General features: G+C 37.5%; 1 protein-coding gene across 13 annotated transcripts in view; it reads left to right on the top strand.

The window, feature by feature from the left end:
* Positions 1–16,460, top strand: part of pleca (plectin a) — a 192,656-nt gene that overhangs the window by 111,170 nt on the left and 65,026 nt on the right. For all 13 annotated transcript variants that reach the window (XM_051955506.1, XM_051955504.1, XM_051955503.1 and 10 more), the window contains one exon: positions 12,212–12,273. In XM_051955506.1, the coding sequence (XP_051811466.1) occupies positions 12,212–12,273 (62 nt within the window). The remainder of the gene's footprint in view (positions 1–12,211; positions 12,274–16,460) is intronic.

The following is a 16,460-nucleotide window of genomic DNA, read 5'->3' as shown; positions in this document are numbered from 1 at the left end:
ATTAGATTTTTTATTTTTATTTTTTTACTTTAAAATATCTCAATTTGCCTCACAACATAACAGGAGGGTTAAAATCATTAGAAATATAATGTGGGCAACTTAAAACAAGGAACACAGTGACGATCAGCATACATTTGTTAGTCTGTCTGTCCGTCTGTCAGCAACATTACTCAAAAACAGATGAACGGAATTAGATGAAATTTTCAGGGAAGGTCAGAAATGACACAAGGACCAAGAGTTTAGATTTTAGGCTTATAGTCTGGATCCACAGATTTGTTAAAGATTTCTGTGTCATTGTGAGATAGCGGCACAGCATCACTGTTACCATGACAACAAGTGAACGCTACGTCAGCTGCCTGCTGATGATCACATGATTGTGATTCTACTACAAATCCACCACTGAGGACTTATCAGGACTTATCTGTTAGAAATGATACAAGGAACAGCTGATTAAATTGTGGGGGTGTTTCTGAGTCCATTAATTCCTGCTGCCTGCTACATATTTAGGTCACATGATTCGGTGTCTGTACATAACGTACACATGCAGAACACACGTCTGTGTAGGTGAAAGGTCATTTTGTTTGTGGGTACATCTGTATTAAATGGAGCCGTGATTACAGCCTCGAGGTTGTTCAACATTTCATTCGTCTGAAATGATACGACTGAGCAGCCTTGGAGGAGTACTGAGCTCCGAGTGCTTTCTAGTTCTGTTCCATGTTGTTTGACTTTACGTCCTGCCGTTTATCTCCTCTGTTGCCGATCACCGACTGAGTTTGTTCTGAAAAACAGTACATTCCATCCAGCTCTAATAACAGGCAGACCCTCCGGTGGCAGTAGGTGCCTTCCTGCCCTCCTGGCTGCCAGCTCCAGGTCAGATCTGCCCCAGAATGCCCTGCAGGTTCCCCTCCCCTCCCTGGCTCACACCTTCACCCCTCCATCATAAATCCATCAGGGCTCCAGATGATCACATTCCTGTCGTCGGGGTTCTGACGCTGCATGCTGTCGCTTGCTCAGACAAACAGGGAGACTTGTTTTCTCCTTTTATTTTTTTTTCTTTCTGCCCGGGTGGGGTTATCTGTTGGAGGCGGCTCCCCCTGCCTGTGAGGAGGGTGGGCGCGCCCTCGGCTGGAATGCTTCGACTTTCTTCTCACGGCAGAGAAGTCGTCGTAAAACTGCTGCTGGCTGTGAGTGCTCGGGTTTATCACTGCCGGTTATCAGCAGCAGGGAAGAGAGAAGAATCCACACAGGCCTGCACAGCTTCACGCAGAATAACGTCACAGAAAGCTTAATTAAGTTTTTAATTAATAAACCTAAAACGAGTCGGACTGCATTAAAACGTCTTTACATTTTATGCTGGTTTTTGTTCCAGCAGCGTTGCTTTCTGGCCCATCTTGATTGTTTTGTGTCTTTTTGTGACCATTCTTTCTGTTTTTGGTCTTAAATTGTTCATTTTGCATGTTTTCATGGGTGTTTTTGTTCCATTTTGGTCATTTTTTGTCACACATTGTTCATTTTGTGTGTCTTTGCAGTCATTTAGCCTCTCATTGTGGTTGTTTTTTGTTATTTTTTGGTCATTTTATCAACATAGAACCATCTGCAGAAATGCATTCAGACAAATTAATGTAAATTTTAAACTTGCACTTAATTTTGTGCAGTTTTCACTTATTTTAAACTCTTCTTTGCAACCATCTTGTGACATTAATCCTGCAGTTTCTGGCAGTTTTTTGGTTTGTTTCTGCAAGCTTGAAAGTTTATTTGCATGAAAAAAGATGCAAATGATTGAGACACAATAGCGGCTTTGCTTCTTGGATTATTTTCTGCAGCAGCTTTAGGACTTGCCTGAAAAACAAGTCTTTCCTGTTGCACTAAAGATGGCATTTTTATTCACTGCAGGCTCATTTTTCGCTGCAACATAAAGTCCTGCACCTCCATGCAACCAGAACTAAGAGTAGAGAAAACTCACAAATCCCTTTTAATTGTTTCTGGATGTTTTTACTCACTGTAGGTTAGTTTTTCTCTGCAATATGAAGTCCTGCACCTCTGTGGAAATACAGCAATCATGACTGGAAGAGAAAACTCAGAAATGTCTCATGTGTAGCTTGAAGAAGTTAGAAAGCTATAAAAAAAGAGAAACAAACATTTAAGCAACCTGGAATCAACACATACAACATTTTTCTAAATGCCCACAGGTGTAGCAAAATCTGGAAACTAAAATTTTACGCTACACACCACAGATATTTTCACTGTTTACATTTTTAATTTGCTTCCGTGCTTGTTTCCTGTCTTTTCTGTTTAAGCACAGAAAAGTCCCAGAATTTTCGTTGGCTGACTGTTGGTCCCAGCTGAGTCACTCATGGCTTCACAGTTGTATTCATGAGTGCAGAATTTTTAGTTTTTAACAGATTGTGAATCGAGCAAACAGTTAATTTTCTGCGAATTTTTAAACACACCCTAAACAGAAGAACATGGAGAAAGCTTGTGTGCAGTACGGCAGTTAGAATGACAGAAATCTTTAAAAAGGAAAGATAAAAGTTGAATTTATTTGACTATTTATTCTACAGGAACGGAAAAAAACTGGAATCAACATGTACAACAAGCGTCCACAAATGCAAATACTGAAAAAATGTAATTCTGCACGCTAGTATTATTTTGGTATTTACATTTTTAATTTGCATCCGTACTCGCCTGTTGCTTGCTTAATAAGCACGACCTGCAGTTCAACCGAGCTGAGTGGAATAATCTTTGAATTTTTCTCATGTGACAGTGAGTGTCACCTGAGTCACTCATAGCTTTATAGTTTCAATTAGAAGCACAGAATTTTTTGTTTTTTTACAGAATCTAGTTTGAGCAAACAGTTTATTTTTGGCGATTTTTAAAAATGATACATGTAGAATAAAGCGATTTTGATATATCACAGTTTTATTCTCGGATATTTTCCTGTATTGGTACCAACACTGCATGATGATTAAATGGTTTCTCTAAATACTCTAGACAGTTTTCTACTTTTATTTTTAATTTGTGTCCATACTTGTTTCCCATTTCTTCTATAAGCAGCCTGCAGTTCAACCTAGCTGGGTGGAATATTCCTTGAATTTTTCCTAAATAAGTGTTGATCACAGCTGCGTCACAAATGGTTTCATGGTTACGTTACCAATCACAGAATTTTTATTTTTTTTACTGAATCTAGTTTGAGCAAATCGTCTAATTTTTGTGATTTTTTAAAAATAAGTGTCATGATTTTAAGCTTAGGTTTGGTGAAGTCCTCCAAGGCAGCGTTGCATAACAGACGATTAGTTCAAGGGCCATCAGAAAGTTGACAGTCCAGGCATTTTCCTCTGACTTTGATAGACGGTGCAATTTTTTTTTCTTTAAAGACAACATGCCCGTCAAAATTGCCGTTGGGTTTTTTACAAGTTCAGAGTTTTAACCGTGACTTTGCACAAATCATGTTTTGGTGATTTTTTTTGACACCCTAATAAATCAGCGAGCGGCTTTCTACTTGGAGCATTATTTAAAGTCCTGGCTGTTATTTATAGGACAGCGTACACACAGCCTGCAGCGGCGGCTCCAGGTCTGGACGAGGTGTAATCTGTGCAGCTCTCACCTCTCAGGTCCCAACAAGCCGCCTCCCTCTGCAGGCATCCCAAACATCCACCGTCTTCACCGGCTCATGTCAGTCAGCGGGCGGAGGATTGATGGAGCTCAGGGTGAAAGGTGCTGCAGGTATTCAGGTGTTACCTGGTAGAGTGGAGGTGCAAGTTTAGGGCTGAACAGAAGAGAAGCGCTGGTCAAAGCTCGGCGTTTGTCAGGGAAGCAGTTTGCACTCGAAGCTGCTGTTTGCATGAAAAAAATGCAAATGATTGAGACACAATAGCTGCTCTGTGTTCCGGATAATTTTCTGCAGACGCTTCAAGATTAATCTGAAAGTCTTGTCTTGTCTGTTGTGCAAAAGATGATAAAGAAGTAAAGCTCTGCTGTCGTAATATAAATATTTCTATTGAGATTTTTTTTCGTTTGCATCCATACTTGTTTCCTGTGCGTTCTGTAAGCACGGCCTGCAGTTCAGCCCAGTAGAGACGATTAGTTGAATTTTTATCATGTGAATGTTGGTTACAGCTGAGCCACTAATGGCTTCATGGTTGCAGTGAGGAGCACAGAATTTTTTTGTTTTTTAAAGAATTTGGTTAGAGCAAATTATTTATTTTTGTTGATTTTTTAAAGAGAGACATGTTTACATTGAAGGTTTATTTGTGTGAAAAAGATGCAGATTATTGAGGCTATTTTTCTGCAGCAGCTTTAAGATTTATCTACAAATAAATCTTGTCTGTTGCACAAAAGGTAATAAAGAATGAAGCTCTGCTGCTAGAAATCATAATTCCACATAATGCAAGTATACTTGTTTTCACATTTAATTTGTATCTGTATTTGTTTCCTGTGTGTTCTGTAAGCACAGCCTGCAGTTCAGCAGAGTGGAGCTGAATATTTCTTGATTTTTTTGCATTGTGAGTGTTGGCCACAGCTGAGTCACTGAGGGCTTCATAGTTGTATTAAGAAGCTAATAATTTTTTAGGTTTTTACAGAATCTGTTTAGAGCAAAGGGTTTGTTTCTGGTGATTTTTAAAAAAATGAAACATTTGGACGAAAGGGTTTTTTTTGCATGAAAAAATACCATTTTTCCGATAATTTTCTGCAAAAGCGTCAAGATTTATCTGAAAGCAGAGTCTGGAATGTTGCTTCAAAGATGATAGCTGCCAGAAATTACAATTCTACATCGTATGAATATTTCACTGCACAGCCTGCAGTTCAGCCCAGCAGAGACGAGTCGTTCTTGAATTTTTATCATGTGAATGCTGATCAGAGCTGAGTCACTAAAGACTTAATGTTTGAGGTAGCGGTTTATTTTTACAGATTATTTTTTTAAACAGAGACATGTTTTCATGAACAGATGCCAGCTCTCCTCCTCTTCCACTCTGAGTCACAATAGCTGCTCTGTGCTTTGGATAATTTTCTGCAGAAGCTTTAAGATTTATCTGAAGTCTTGTGGTATTAAACTGGCTCAACAGAAGGCTGGAAATCGATCTAAGGAAAACGCTCCACATGAAACCATCAGGTTCTTCTCATTAGAGGCTGGTTTTCCGTCCTCCTGTTGGAAAACGCCCCTCAGCTTCCCTCTAATCGTCTCCTGATGGACAGCGAGGCTGGAGGCTTCCTCAGGATCGTGTCTTGTCCAAACCGTCCATGTCGAGACTCGGTGCAGGAAGCAGCTTCTGCGGCCTCCTCTGAGCTCTCAAACAGGCGTTCCTTTGAGGCTTGGTGGCGTCCGACCGCACTATGTGACAGACTGAGCATGAGGAGTTCAGCTGAGGTGATCCAGCTTCTGGTTCTAATGAAGGGAGCACTGATCTGATGTTCTTCAGGGTTCCTCAGCTGCTCTGTGACCTTTATTCAAACAAACCCCCCATTAAACTGACTTCTAGCTGATTAGTGAAGGGTGAAGCTGCAGAAGTTGAGATTTGAGTCACGATTTCAGTCCTTTAGTCGTTCTTTTCCACTGTCACGAATACGAAAACGCCGGTGAGTTCTGCTGCCGTGTGACTCAGCGGATGGAGGATGTGGGTTGAAACCACCAATCATTTCTGCCAGCTTTGTCCCGACTTCCTCTAACTGTGTCTGACTTCATGTTCATGATGGTCTGGCTGCTCCTCACGCATGTAAACGCTAAAACTAGAAATTTATTCAACATCTACTGCAGTTCCTTTCTGCAGAACTTCACACACGTCTGTAAACTCGCAGCTTCCAGAAAAATACAATCACAGCTATTAAAGGCTAAAAGAACTCATGCTAACGAGGTTGTCAGTGGATTATTTGTACTGACCAACGCTACTTGTGTGGCAGCCGATAAAAGCCGATAAAAGTCCACAGTGATGGAGCGATCATATGACGAGAAGCTTCTGGAATGAGATGAAGTCAAACCTGCAGATGAAGTCAAATGAGCTAAAACATGCAATAAACAACAAAATTAAGTTAACTGTGCATCTTATTCGTTCGCTGAAAGTTGTGTAAATGCAAAATAAACGTAGAGATTTAAGCTGAACATGTAATCGACTTTAAACCACAGGTTAAACAAGGAGTTTACCGAATCACAAAGAGCTTAGACTGGAATAAGAACACAGAAAAAAACACGCAAAAATAAATATATGTTAAAAAAAAAACTGTGGAAGACTAATGTTAAAAACTATCAAAATAAATAAATAAAAATAAATTTAAAAACAAAAAAATATCTGTATCTCCATCTAATTTAAATACAGTAAAACTGCTTAATTTAATAATTCAATAAGGCTATGTTACTATTTGTTCAAAAATACAGATTTTTTTGTTGTGGACTATTTACAATCTTGGCCTGTTTTTTTAAAATAAATAACATGTATTTAATGCTTTTTATATAATTTACTAGTTATTGTCAGAATTTCAACAAAAAATGGAAAACCTTTAAAATATCAGTTTAATTTACTAACATATTACAACACTTAATATACGGAATTTTTCATTTAAATAATAGCAAAAATATGGTAAAAATCTTTTTTTTAATTTTTTTTCATTTGAATACATTTTTTTAAAAAATCTTAAAATGCTATCACAGAACAAAGTAGTATTTTTTTTAAAAATGCAGATTTTTATTTTGGATTATTTACATTTTTTAATAGACAACTTATGAATGAATTCATAGTTTTCTCCAGCGATTTTAGTATTTATCAGAATTTTAACAAAACAGGAAAAATCTCTAAAATAACATTTAAAATTATTTTTCACCAATTTTGAAAAACTTTCAAGCAAATATCTGTAAAAGAAAGTCTAATTTAAATATAGTTGAAAACAATATACTGTTGTGGAAAAATTACAATTTGTTTTTTCAGAAAACATGTTTATTAAGACAGTTTTCAGAGATTTTACAAGTTATTTTCTGAATTTTTAACAAAACAGTGAAAACCTAGTATAAAAGTTTTGGTGTTTTTTCTTCTCAGTGTTTGTTTACAGCTGTGTTCAATCTTTTTTCTTTGTTGTGTAACAGTCAGCCTTCATCACATGCTTCAGATCGTTACTCACTGAATTAAATCACATGGGTGTCAGAAAAGTTACAGCTGGATGTTTTCTATGAATCTTTCAGGGCTTTTAGAGACAATCAGAAGCTGTTGGAGGTCTTGGTGTGGGTGTGGATGTTGTGGGAGGTCTGAGGTGAGGCGGCTCCGCTGGGTGGTGGTGGGTGGGGTCCGGGTGGAGAATCTGCCTCCTCCTGGGCTGAATGACGGCCGCTGACATCGTAGCCCGCAGGCAGGCATTTTGCAAGAGCTGGTGAAAAGGAAAAAAAAAAAGAGGAGAAAAAAAACAGAAGAGTTGCAGCAGCGGCAGCGAATGTCAGATGGAGCAAAGGGAGGAAAAGGAGAGTCAGAGCAGGAACTGAACCGGCGCCTCCGACACTCCCACTGAGCCCGAGCACCGAGCAGCAGCAGCCGGAGGAGCGGAAGGTTTGAGGCAGCATGGCGACGCGGCAGAGCTCCAGAAACTGCTCGTCTGACAGCGTGAGCAGCGACGGCGTGTTCATAGACGAGTCGTACTACCAGAGCAGGCTGAGGGCCACCGACTGCAGGAAAGGTAGAGTTCAGGGTTCAAAGCCGCGGGTTCACGGGATTCTCCGCTGCCGCATCCTTCTAAATTCTCTGAATATTCCGAATGCTCTTTATTCTAAAGAGGAATTAAAGTAGTTTAATGTGTGGGTTTGCAGAGTTGTGGCTCCAGTGGTCTTCTGCCTCCTCTAATCAAACAGGACACACCCCTCCATGTGTCACGGCTTTTCCTCCTTTTATTGGTCCACCTGCAGACGCCCAAACTCACCGACAAATACGAAGTTCTGTCTGAATTCTGCAGCACAGATTTTATAAAAGTCAATTCGGTGCTTCAGTTCTTCATCTGTTGTGCAAAAACGGAACATTTTTTTGACCACTTTTTAATGCTAAATGTTGTGTCTTTAGTGAGAAATGTGACATTTTCCGTTACTTGCAAGTCACCTGCCAGTTAATTCACAATGTTTTCATGTTTTTAGCGTTTTAATGGTTCATCTGTTGGGATGAAACGACTGCAGAACAGAGGAGCTGATTAAAACCTGGAGAACAACCTGCTGCACCACATATTCTAATGCAGCTTTCACACATGTTGATCAGATTAATGAATATTATCACTGAAAATCAATCTTTTGATAACTGTGTGTTCATCAATCACTTCTTTTGGTTAGAAAATGTCAGAAAATGGTAAAAAAAAAAAAAAAATTTAACAAAAAAAGTTCAAAATGACACAAAAGAGGAAAAAACAGAAATATTCACTTTTAAGAAGCTGAAATTAGAGAATTTTGACTTATTTGTCTTTAAAATCCCTCAAAATAACAAATAAGAGGAAAGAAACCATAAACATTCACATATAAGAAGCTAAAATTTGTTCATTCTACTTTAATACATTACCTATTGTGCAAAAATGGGACTTTTTTTAGTGTTTCGGTGGAAAATGTGACATTTTCTGTTTTCATCTATCAGTTAATTGACAATGTTTTCATGTTTTTAGTGTTTTAATGGTTCATCTGTTGGGATAAAACGACTGTAAAACACCGTCCATTCAAAACCAGACAGAGGAACTGATTAAAACCTCGAGCTTCTCGTTTCATTGTTAAATCAGAGAAAGAGAACAACCTGCTGCACGACATATTCTAATGCGGTTTTAACGCACATGGACCACTTTAATGAATATCACCACTGTGAATCTATCTGATTATTTTCTGCTTTAATCAATCACATTTAGATTAAAAAATGGTGAAAAATTTACAAAAAAGCTCAAAATGACAAATGACGACCTAAAGATATTCAGTTTACCGTCACAGAGGGGAAAAATGAAAAATTCACTTTTAAGAAAGTGAAATCTGAGCATTTTGTCAATTTTTTCTTTAAACGATGCCCCAAAATGATTAAGCTATTGTCTGAATTGTTGAAGTTTTATTTAAACACTGACATCTAGACCTCGAGACAAAGCATATTTTTAAAATCTGGCAATTCATTGGTGTTTTTTAGCATTTTGCTGGAATTTTTTGTTATTTTTTGGCATTCTATTGGTATTTTTTTGTGTTTTATGACATTTTGTTGATGTTTTTGATATTTAATTTGCACTTTTTGACATTTCATTGACTTTTTCTGACATTTCATAGGGTTTTTTTAAAAATATTTTTGGGCACTTTTTGGTTTTTGATGGCATTTCATTGGTATTTTTTGAGATTCAATTTGTACTGTTTGGCATTTCATTTATATTTGTTGGTATTTCATTGGTTTTTTATGCGTTTTATGGCATTTTGTTGGTATTTTTGGGCATTTAATTGGCATTTAATTGGCATTTTTGGTATTTCATTTGTAGTTTTTGACATTTAATTGGTATTTTTGGGTGTTTTGTGGCATTTTGTTGGTATTTTTGGTATTTCATTGGTGTTTTTTTGGCACTTCGTTGGTATCTTTTGGCAATTAATTTGTACTTTTTGGTATTTGTTGGCATTTCATTGGTATTTTTGGTATTTCATTGGTATTTATTGTGTTTTATGGCATTTTGTTGGTATTTCTGGTATTTCACTGGTATTTTTTGGCATTTTGTTTATATTTTTTGGTATTTCATTGGTATTTTTCTGGTATTTGGGGGGTTTTTTGGTCTTTTTTGTATTTTTTTGGTATTTTGTTAATATTTTTGCCAGCAGACTGACAGGACGACTCTATCCACCTGGCACAGCAGCACAAAGATGTTTATTCAGGACGCCTGACGTCTCACACCTCGTCTCTGACTCGGGATAAAAGGATAAATCTGAGCTCAGGCTGCAGCTTCAGGCTACAAAAGTCATCCGAGCAAACACATTATTTGTCAGAGGGATCAGTGAAAGTTTGCTTTTCTGTTTCACCGCTGTGAGTTTTGGAATGCTAAGTGCAGCTTTCAGCCCGATTCCTCACTTTGAGCAGCTGCTTTCAGCAGAAAGACTTTAATCAGCCTGCGTGAAACTCATGCCCTCATGATCGAGTTAGATGAATTTATGTCGTTGTGGAATTTTATTTCACTTCTCTGTTCAGTCATAAGAGTCTCAGTGACTCATCGGCTTGATGCCACCCAGAAAAGGGCGTTGTCGTCTCTTTGGTTCCTCTGTTCCCTCTTCGTCTGACCACTTCTGTTCACCAAGCTTTGATCCACACGATCTGATCGACGGGCAAACATAAAGACTTTCACTGTCTGCTCTCATGTGAAACTGTTTGGTTTCACCGCCTCCATCATTTACTGAAGAGCTTGTGTCGGCTGCACAGCTGATAAAGTTTAAAATGTCTGCAGGTCTGTTAGAATAATCAGACGGTGAATCAAAACAACATCAGTCCTGCAAGGTTGAACACGTTTCTGCAGAGATGCCAATCTGAAGGATGCCGGGAATGATTTACTTTAGTTTGGTCTGACAAATACAGAGATAAATCCAGGACGTAACAGGAAACAGACTGGCAGCTCAGCACACAGGCTTCGTTTTGTATTGTATTATTATTAGAATTTTAAAAAGGTGAATTATCTACATTATGTAACAGTGTGTTCACAGTAAAAAGAAGTCTTAATGGTAAATATAGAGAATAAAAAAATCCAAATATCAAGACCTCTAGACTCCACGTATTTCTAAAGTTTGGCATTTCATTGGTATTCATTGGTATTTTTTGGCATTTTGTTTATATTTTTTGGCATTTTGTTGGTATTTTTTGGCATTTTGTTGGTATATTTTAGTATTTTTGGCATTTTGTCGGTATGTTTTGCTATTTTTTTGGCTTTTAGTTGATATTTTTTGGTATTTCATTTATATTTTTTGGCATTTTGTTGGTATATTTTGGTATTTTTTTGGCATTTTGTTGATATTTTTGGCATTTTGTTGGTATATTGGTATTTTTTGGCGTTTTGTTGATATTTTCTGACATTTTGTTGATTTTTTGTGACATTTCATTGATATTTTTTGGTATTTTTTTGACATTTCATAGGCACTTTTTGACTTTTCATTTGTATTTTATGGTATTTTTTGGCATTTTGTTGGTATTTTTGGTCTATATTTGGTCTTTTTTAGCATTTCATTTATATTTTTTGGTACTTTTTGTTACAGTTATATCACAGTGATTTTACAGTAAAAAGAAAAAAAATGGATGTTTTCAGCATTTTAATGGTAAATCTAGAGAGTAAAAAGTGCCAATGTCTACACCTCTAGACTCTAGTATTTTTAAAATCTGGCATTTCATTGGTATTCTTTGGTATTTTTTGGCATCTCGTTGATATTTTTGGTATTTTTTGGGGAATTTCATTTGTATTTTTTGGCATTTCATTGATTTTTTTTTTTTGGTATTTTGTGCCATTTTGTTGGTATTTTTGGGTGTTTTAAGGCATCTTGTTGGTAAGAAACAATTGATCAAATTGTGGGGGTGTTTCTGAGTCTCATAAATTCCTGCCGCTACATATTTAGGTCACATGATTCGGTATCCGTACATAACGTACACATGCAGAACACATGCCTGTGCTCATCACAAGGTCATTTTGTTTGTGGGTACACTTTTAATAAATGGACACATTTTATAGCGCTGTGATTTCTGATCATCAGTAACTAATAAACAAATGCTGCATTTCTGATGATGTCATAAGTGGGAATGAGCAGCCTTGGAGGAGGACTCTCAGTGCTTTTCTAGTTATTTTCTGCAACACACAGTTTTGTTTGTTTTTGCTCCACTTTTTCAAGAAACACAAGACAATTTTACTACTTGGCCTCAATAATTCATGACAATAAACCACAAGCAGGACAAGTTAGCCTTGAGCTAACTGGTTTGTACTCTATTTGCAACATGTGATGCATTTTACACACCAGAAACTTTGGGAATCACTGTTGTAAAGTTCATCTATTTTCTCTGGATTTACTTATTCTGTCTGATTAAATAATAAAATAACTCGTTTGCCCTTTTCAAGAAAATATTTTCATGTTTCTTTTACACAGACGTTCACAACATCTAGAAATGAATGTTTCCTGGATGTTTTTTGCTTTATGTTTTGGAAAAAGCAGATACACTAATTGTGGTTTGTATTGTAAAACATGGAAAGATGACTAAACAGAGCTTGTATTTGTGTGTTTCTGCAGATGAACGAGACAGAGTTCAGAAAAAGACCTTCACTAAATGGGTCAACAAACACCTGATGAAGGTAAGCTCCTCCCTTCATTCATTTCCACTAAAAACTGCATCCTCAAACGACCCGGCAGGTTGGAACGTTTAATTCCTGCAGCCGCTTTAAAATCCCGCCTGGTTCCAATAAGCTTTAACCTGAGGAGACTCCAAACCGTCTGATCTGACGGATAAACTGGAAGGAAAACACAAAGTCACTCTTAGATTCCCCAGAAAAGAGCGAAAAAGGTGAAAAACCTTCCACAAAGTGCCTTTTCTTCTCTATAGAGTATAATGTTAACTGCATGCGTGTGAGGCGGTGAATCACCAACACCTGGACTCGCTTTAGAACCGGTTCAGGTTTCACATCTGGGATCCAGACTGCTGCCGGGGCGGGTTCTTGAGGCTCTGCAGGGGAACAGGAAGGACCGAATGAAGGATCAACGGTGTTAAATATGTTTGGAAGCATCGATAAACGTTCTGATCCGTGACCCTTAAATAAGTTCATGGTGTAAAATGTAGCGCTGCAGGTACAGTTAGTTATTTTCTGTGAATATTAAAGAGCCCATATTCTGCTCTTTTGGGGGGGTTCTGTTTCTTTTAGCTTTTTTGTTCTTGTAAAATATCTGCGAAGTCCACACAAAATCGAGTTATTCCCTTCTTACCAGCTTGAAACAGCTTGTTTTAAGTCCAGGCTGTTTTCTTATCTACATCACAGCGTAACTCATTTACATAATACATCTCTAGCAGCTGCCTCACACAAAAATCTTGCTATCAGTTTAGCATTATTTTCTTGCTAGGGGTACTTCTGCTAAAGCTACATCCTGAAACTCAAAGATCTGGTGTTAGCATGAGACGCTGAAACATTTTATAACTTTCAATAACTCAGCTGACAATCACAGCCTTTCAGGAAGTGGTTCTTAAAGAGACAGGAGCTAAAACTGAGGTGCTGCTGAAAAATAATGTTGTTTTTTTAAATGCATGTAAATATATTGTAAAAGACCTCAAAAGTAAAACTGCAAATCTGTAAGTGTGCACTATATAGGCTAAGAGTTATGAGATAAGAGTTTTTTTCAGTAAATATTAAAGGGCCCACGTTCTGCTTTTTGGGGCATTTCTCTTTCTTTTAGTGTATTATAGCTTTTTTGCGCATGTTAAAGATCTGCAAATCTACTTAAAGTCCTCAACAAAAACTGAGTTATTCTTACCTAAACTGCTTGAAACATCTTGTTTTAAGTCTACGTCTTTTCACTGTTGCTTGCTGACATCACAGCGTAACTCATTTGCATAAACTATCAGCTAGCTTAAACAAAAAGTTTCCTTTCAGCTTGGCATTATTTTCTTACTGGAGCTACTTCTGCTAAAACTACATCCTGAAACTCAAAGGTCTGCTGTTACCAAACGTAGCCAACATTTTCTCTCGTTCATTGGTCCAGTTGACCAATCAGAGCCTTTCAGGAAGTGGTTCTTAAAGAGACAGGAGCTAAAACTGAAGTGCTGCAGCAAAGTATTTTTTTTTATATTAATGTATGTAAATATATATTGTAAAAGACCCCCAAAATAAAATTGCATACTTGTAAATGTGCATAAAATGGGCTAGAGTAAGAATCATTTTCAGTAGATATTAAAGGATTCATGTTCTGCTTTATAAGATTTTCTTTCTTTTAGTTTGTAAGTGCTTTTTTGTGCATATTAAAAATCTCCAAACCCACCTCAAGTTCACACCAAACTGAACTGTTCTCTTCTTATCCACCTGAAATGCTTCATTTGAAGTCCAGGCTTTTCTTCTGTCACGTATCCACATCATCCCGTAACTCATTTGCATAAACTAGCAGCTAGCTTAAACAAAAAACTTCCTTCCTTTTTCTTGCTAGTGCTGCTGCTGCTAAACCTACATACATATACTCACAGATCAGATCTTTTTGGTTGTTGTTGTTTTCAGTTTCAGACGGAAAGAAGGAAAAATTACACATTTTCTGAAGACTTTTGTCTGTTTTTTAGCTCTTGGCAAACATTTATGTCTTCTTCTACTATTTATTTTTTGCAGTCCTGTAGCCTACAGCATCATTTATGTTTTTTAATTTCATTCTGCAACATTGCTTGATAATTATATGGGAAAATGGCTACTTATAAGTGAAACAGGACCTTTAAAAAGCTCATGTTATGTTGTTTTGGTCTTTGACAACAGGGAGGAAAATTCTTAGTTTGCAACAAGCTTCCATGTAATTTGTATAAAACAGGAATTTGAGGTTTCAAGTGAAAGTTATGTTAAATTACATAATATGAAAACACCAAAATTGCGTTTGTTTTTGGTAGAGCTGTGTTATTAATCATATTTCCAGAGTTTCAGTCCACCTGTTAGCATCAGCCGCTTCACGTTCGGCTTCATTAATCTTGTTTTTACTCGGGAGTTGGAGTGTGTTAAAGCCGAGGAATGTCTGCCGCCGTCCATGTGCGTCCGGCGACACGAGGCTCGACACCAGATGACTCAGACTTTGTTTGTTTTGTCGGGAAAATCCCTCAGATTTGGGTCCAAAAAGCTCGAGGACGGTCAGCGATCCGGCTGCACCTCGAGGCCAGATCACGAGATTAAACGTCCCCAGCAGATACCTCAGAAGTGCCTCCTGCTGTAGATGGTTTAAACTGCAGAGAAGGAAAACCGGTGTTTTATGTAACCTTTTATATCCAACAGCTGATTCATGCACAGAAAACAGAAAATATTAAAATTTTTCTTGACTTTTAAAGGCAGGAAAAGGCAAATTAAATGCTAAAATAACAAACTGTCCTTGTCTAACGTCTGTCAGATCCAACCAGCGTCTGTGTCCTTGTCCTCTGTTCCCTCTCGAGTCTTTAAAGTTTCATATCTTCTCACATCCGACTGTTTCTTCTTTCCATCCTCCACCCTGTCCTCCATCCTTCCCCATCAGCACTGGAAGGCAGAGGTAGGTTCTGGCTGCGACCCGAGTGCTGTTTGGACTCATTTCTGTCTGCATGTCCGTTTATTTACCCTCCTCTGTCGACCTCTGACCTTCTGTTCTTCTTCGTTTTAACCCTCCCAGTCCTGTTTTCTTGCAGTGCGGCTTGTTTTTACACGTTTCTGTGGCTACCACTGCTTCCAAAATGTAATTAGACATCGTGCCAGTAAGTTGCATGCAAAGTTTACAGGCAGTTTCCGGAGCGGTTTAAAATAAAGATTGCTTTCCTTGTAGTTTTTTCAAGTCATTTTTTGGTTTTGAGGTAATATTTAGCATCTCAAGGACAAAGAAAATGAGCGATTACATGATCCCAAGCTTTACTACTTTACTTTAGGTGAGAAAATGAATGCAAATGTTCAAATTATAAACTTTTCTCCTTTAAAAACATTCTGCAGGGTTTAAGTTGGGGCTTTAGTTGACTATTTAACCTGTAAATAAGCAGCTTAGATGATCGGGTTAACTCCTTTCTGCAGTTTGCACCTGAACTTTAAATCTTTATTTAACACAAACATTACAGAAGAGGCTGGAAGTGGCAACCTCAAAGATCTTTTTCTCTTTTGCGGCATCTTTAGCAATTAGCTTTCACATTTTTGAGAGTTTTAAGATGCAAAAATGTTATAAAAAGATGGACTCAGGTTGTCTCCATCTTGGCTAACTCTCAGCTAATCCAAAAATGACCAAAAGGTGTTACCAAAGCAGCCACGCCCTTAAATTTGCATAATTTTAAGATTTCATGCAATTTAAATGGATGAGTTTTCTAAAAATACAAACCCAGTACAGTTGTCATGAATGAATAAATTAGCTAAAACTTTTGTTTGTACCAGGTTGTTAACATTTTTATTTCTGCTGTGAAATTGGACATTTTAACATGGAACTCTGTGGGGATTGACTGTCTTTTACAGGCAGCCTCCAGTGGACATTTGAGGAACTGCAGTTTTGTGTTTAACAGCCATCAATCTTTTCTTTCTTTATTCAACCGTAAAATCATTTACTTAGCAGTATGTTTCTTCATGCATGAGTGACTCAAAGAATGAGTTTGCTTCCCTTTATTTTAGAAAAATACTGATTAAAAAATGCGTCACTAACTGTGCAAAATTTGTGATTTTGCAATAGATTGTCATCACAGACTTTTGTAACACTGCAAGTGAAGAGACTTGCATATGATTTAAACAGTGAGTCACAGGATGAATAAGCCTATTTCCAACAACATCAGGCTCCTGTACAACCAAACATCCCTCTCGGATTGGAAAGA

This window comes from Acanthochromis polyacanthus, chromosome 11, assembly GCF_021347895.1.
Source record: "Acanthochromis polyacanthus isolate Apoly-LR-REF ecotype Palm Island chromosome 11, KAUST_Apoly_ChrSc, whole genome shotgun sequence".
Lineage (NCBI taxonomy): Eukaryota > Metazoa > Chordata > Actinopteri > Pomacentridae > Acanthochromis > Acanthochromis polyacanthus.
The sequence above is the reverse complement of the archived record's forward strand: the minus strand, read 5'-3'. Positions and strand labels throughout refer to the sequence as shown.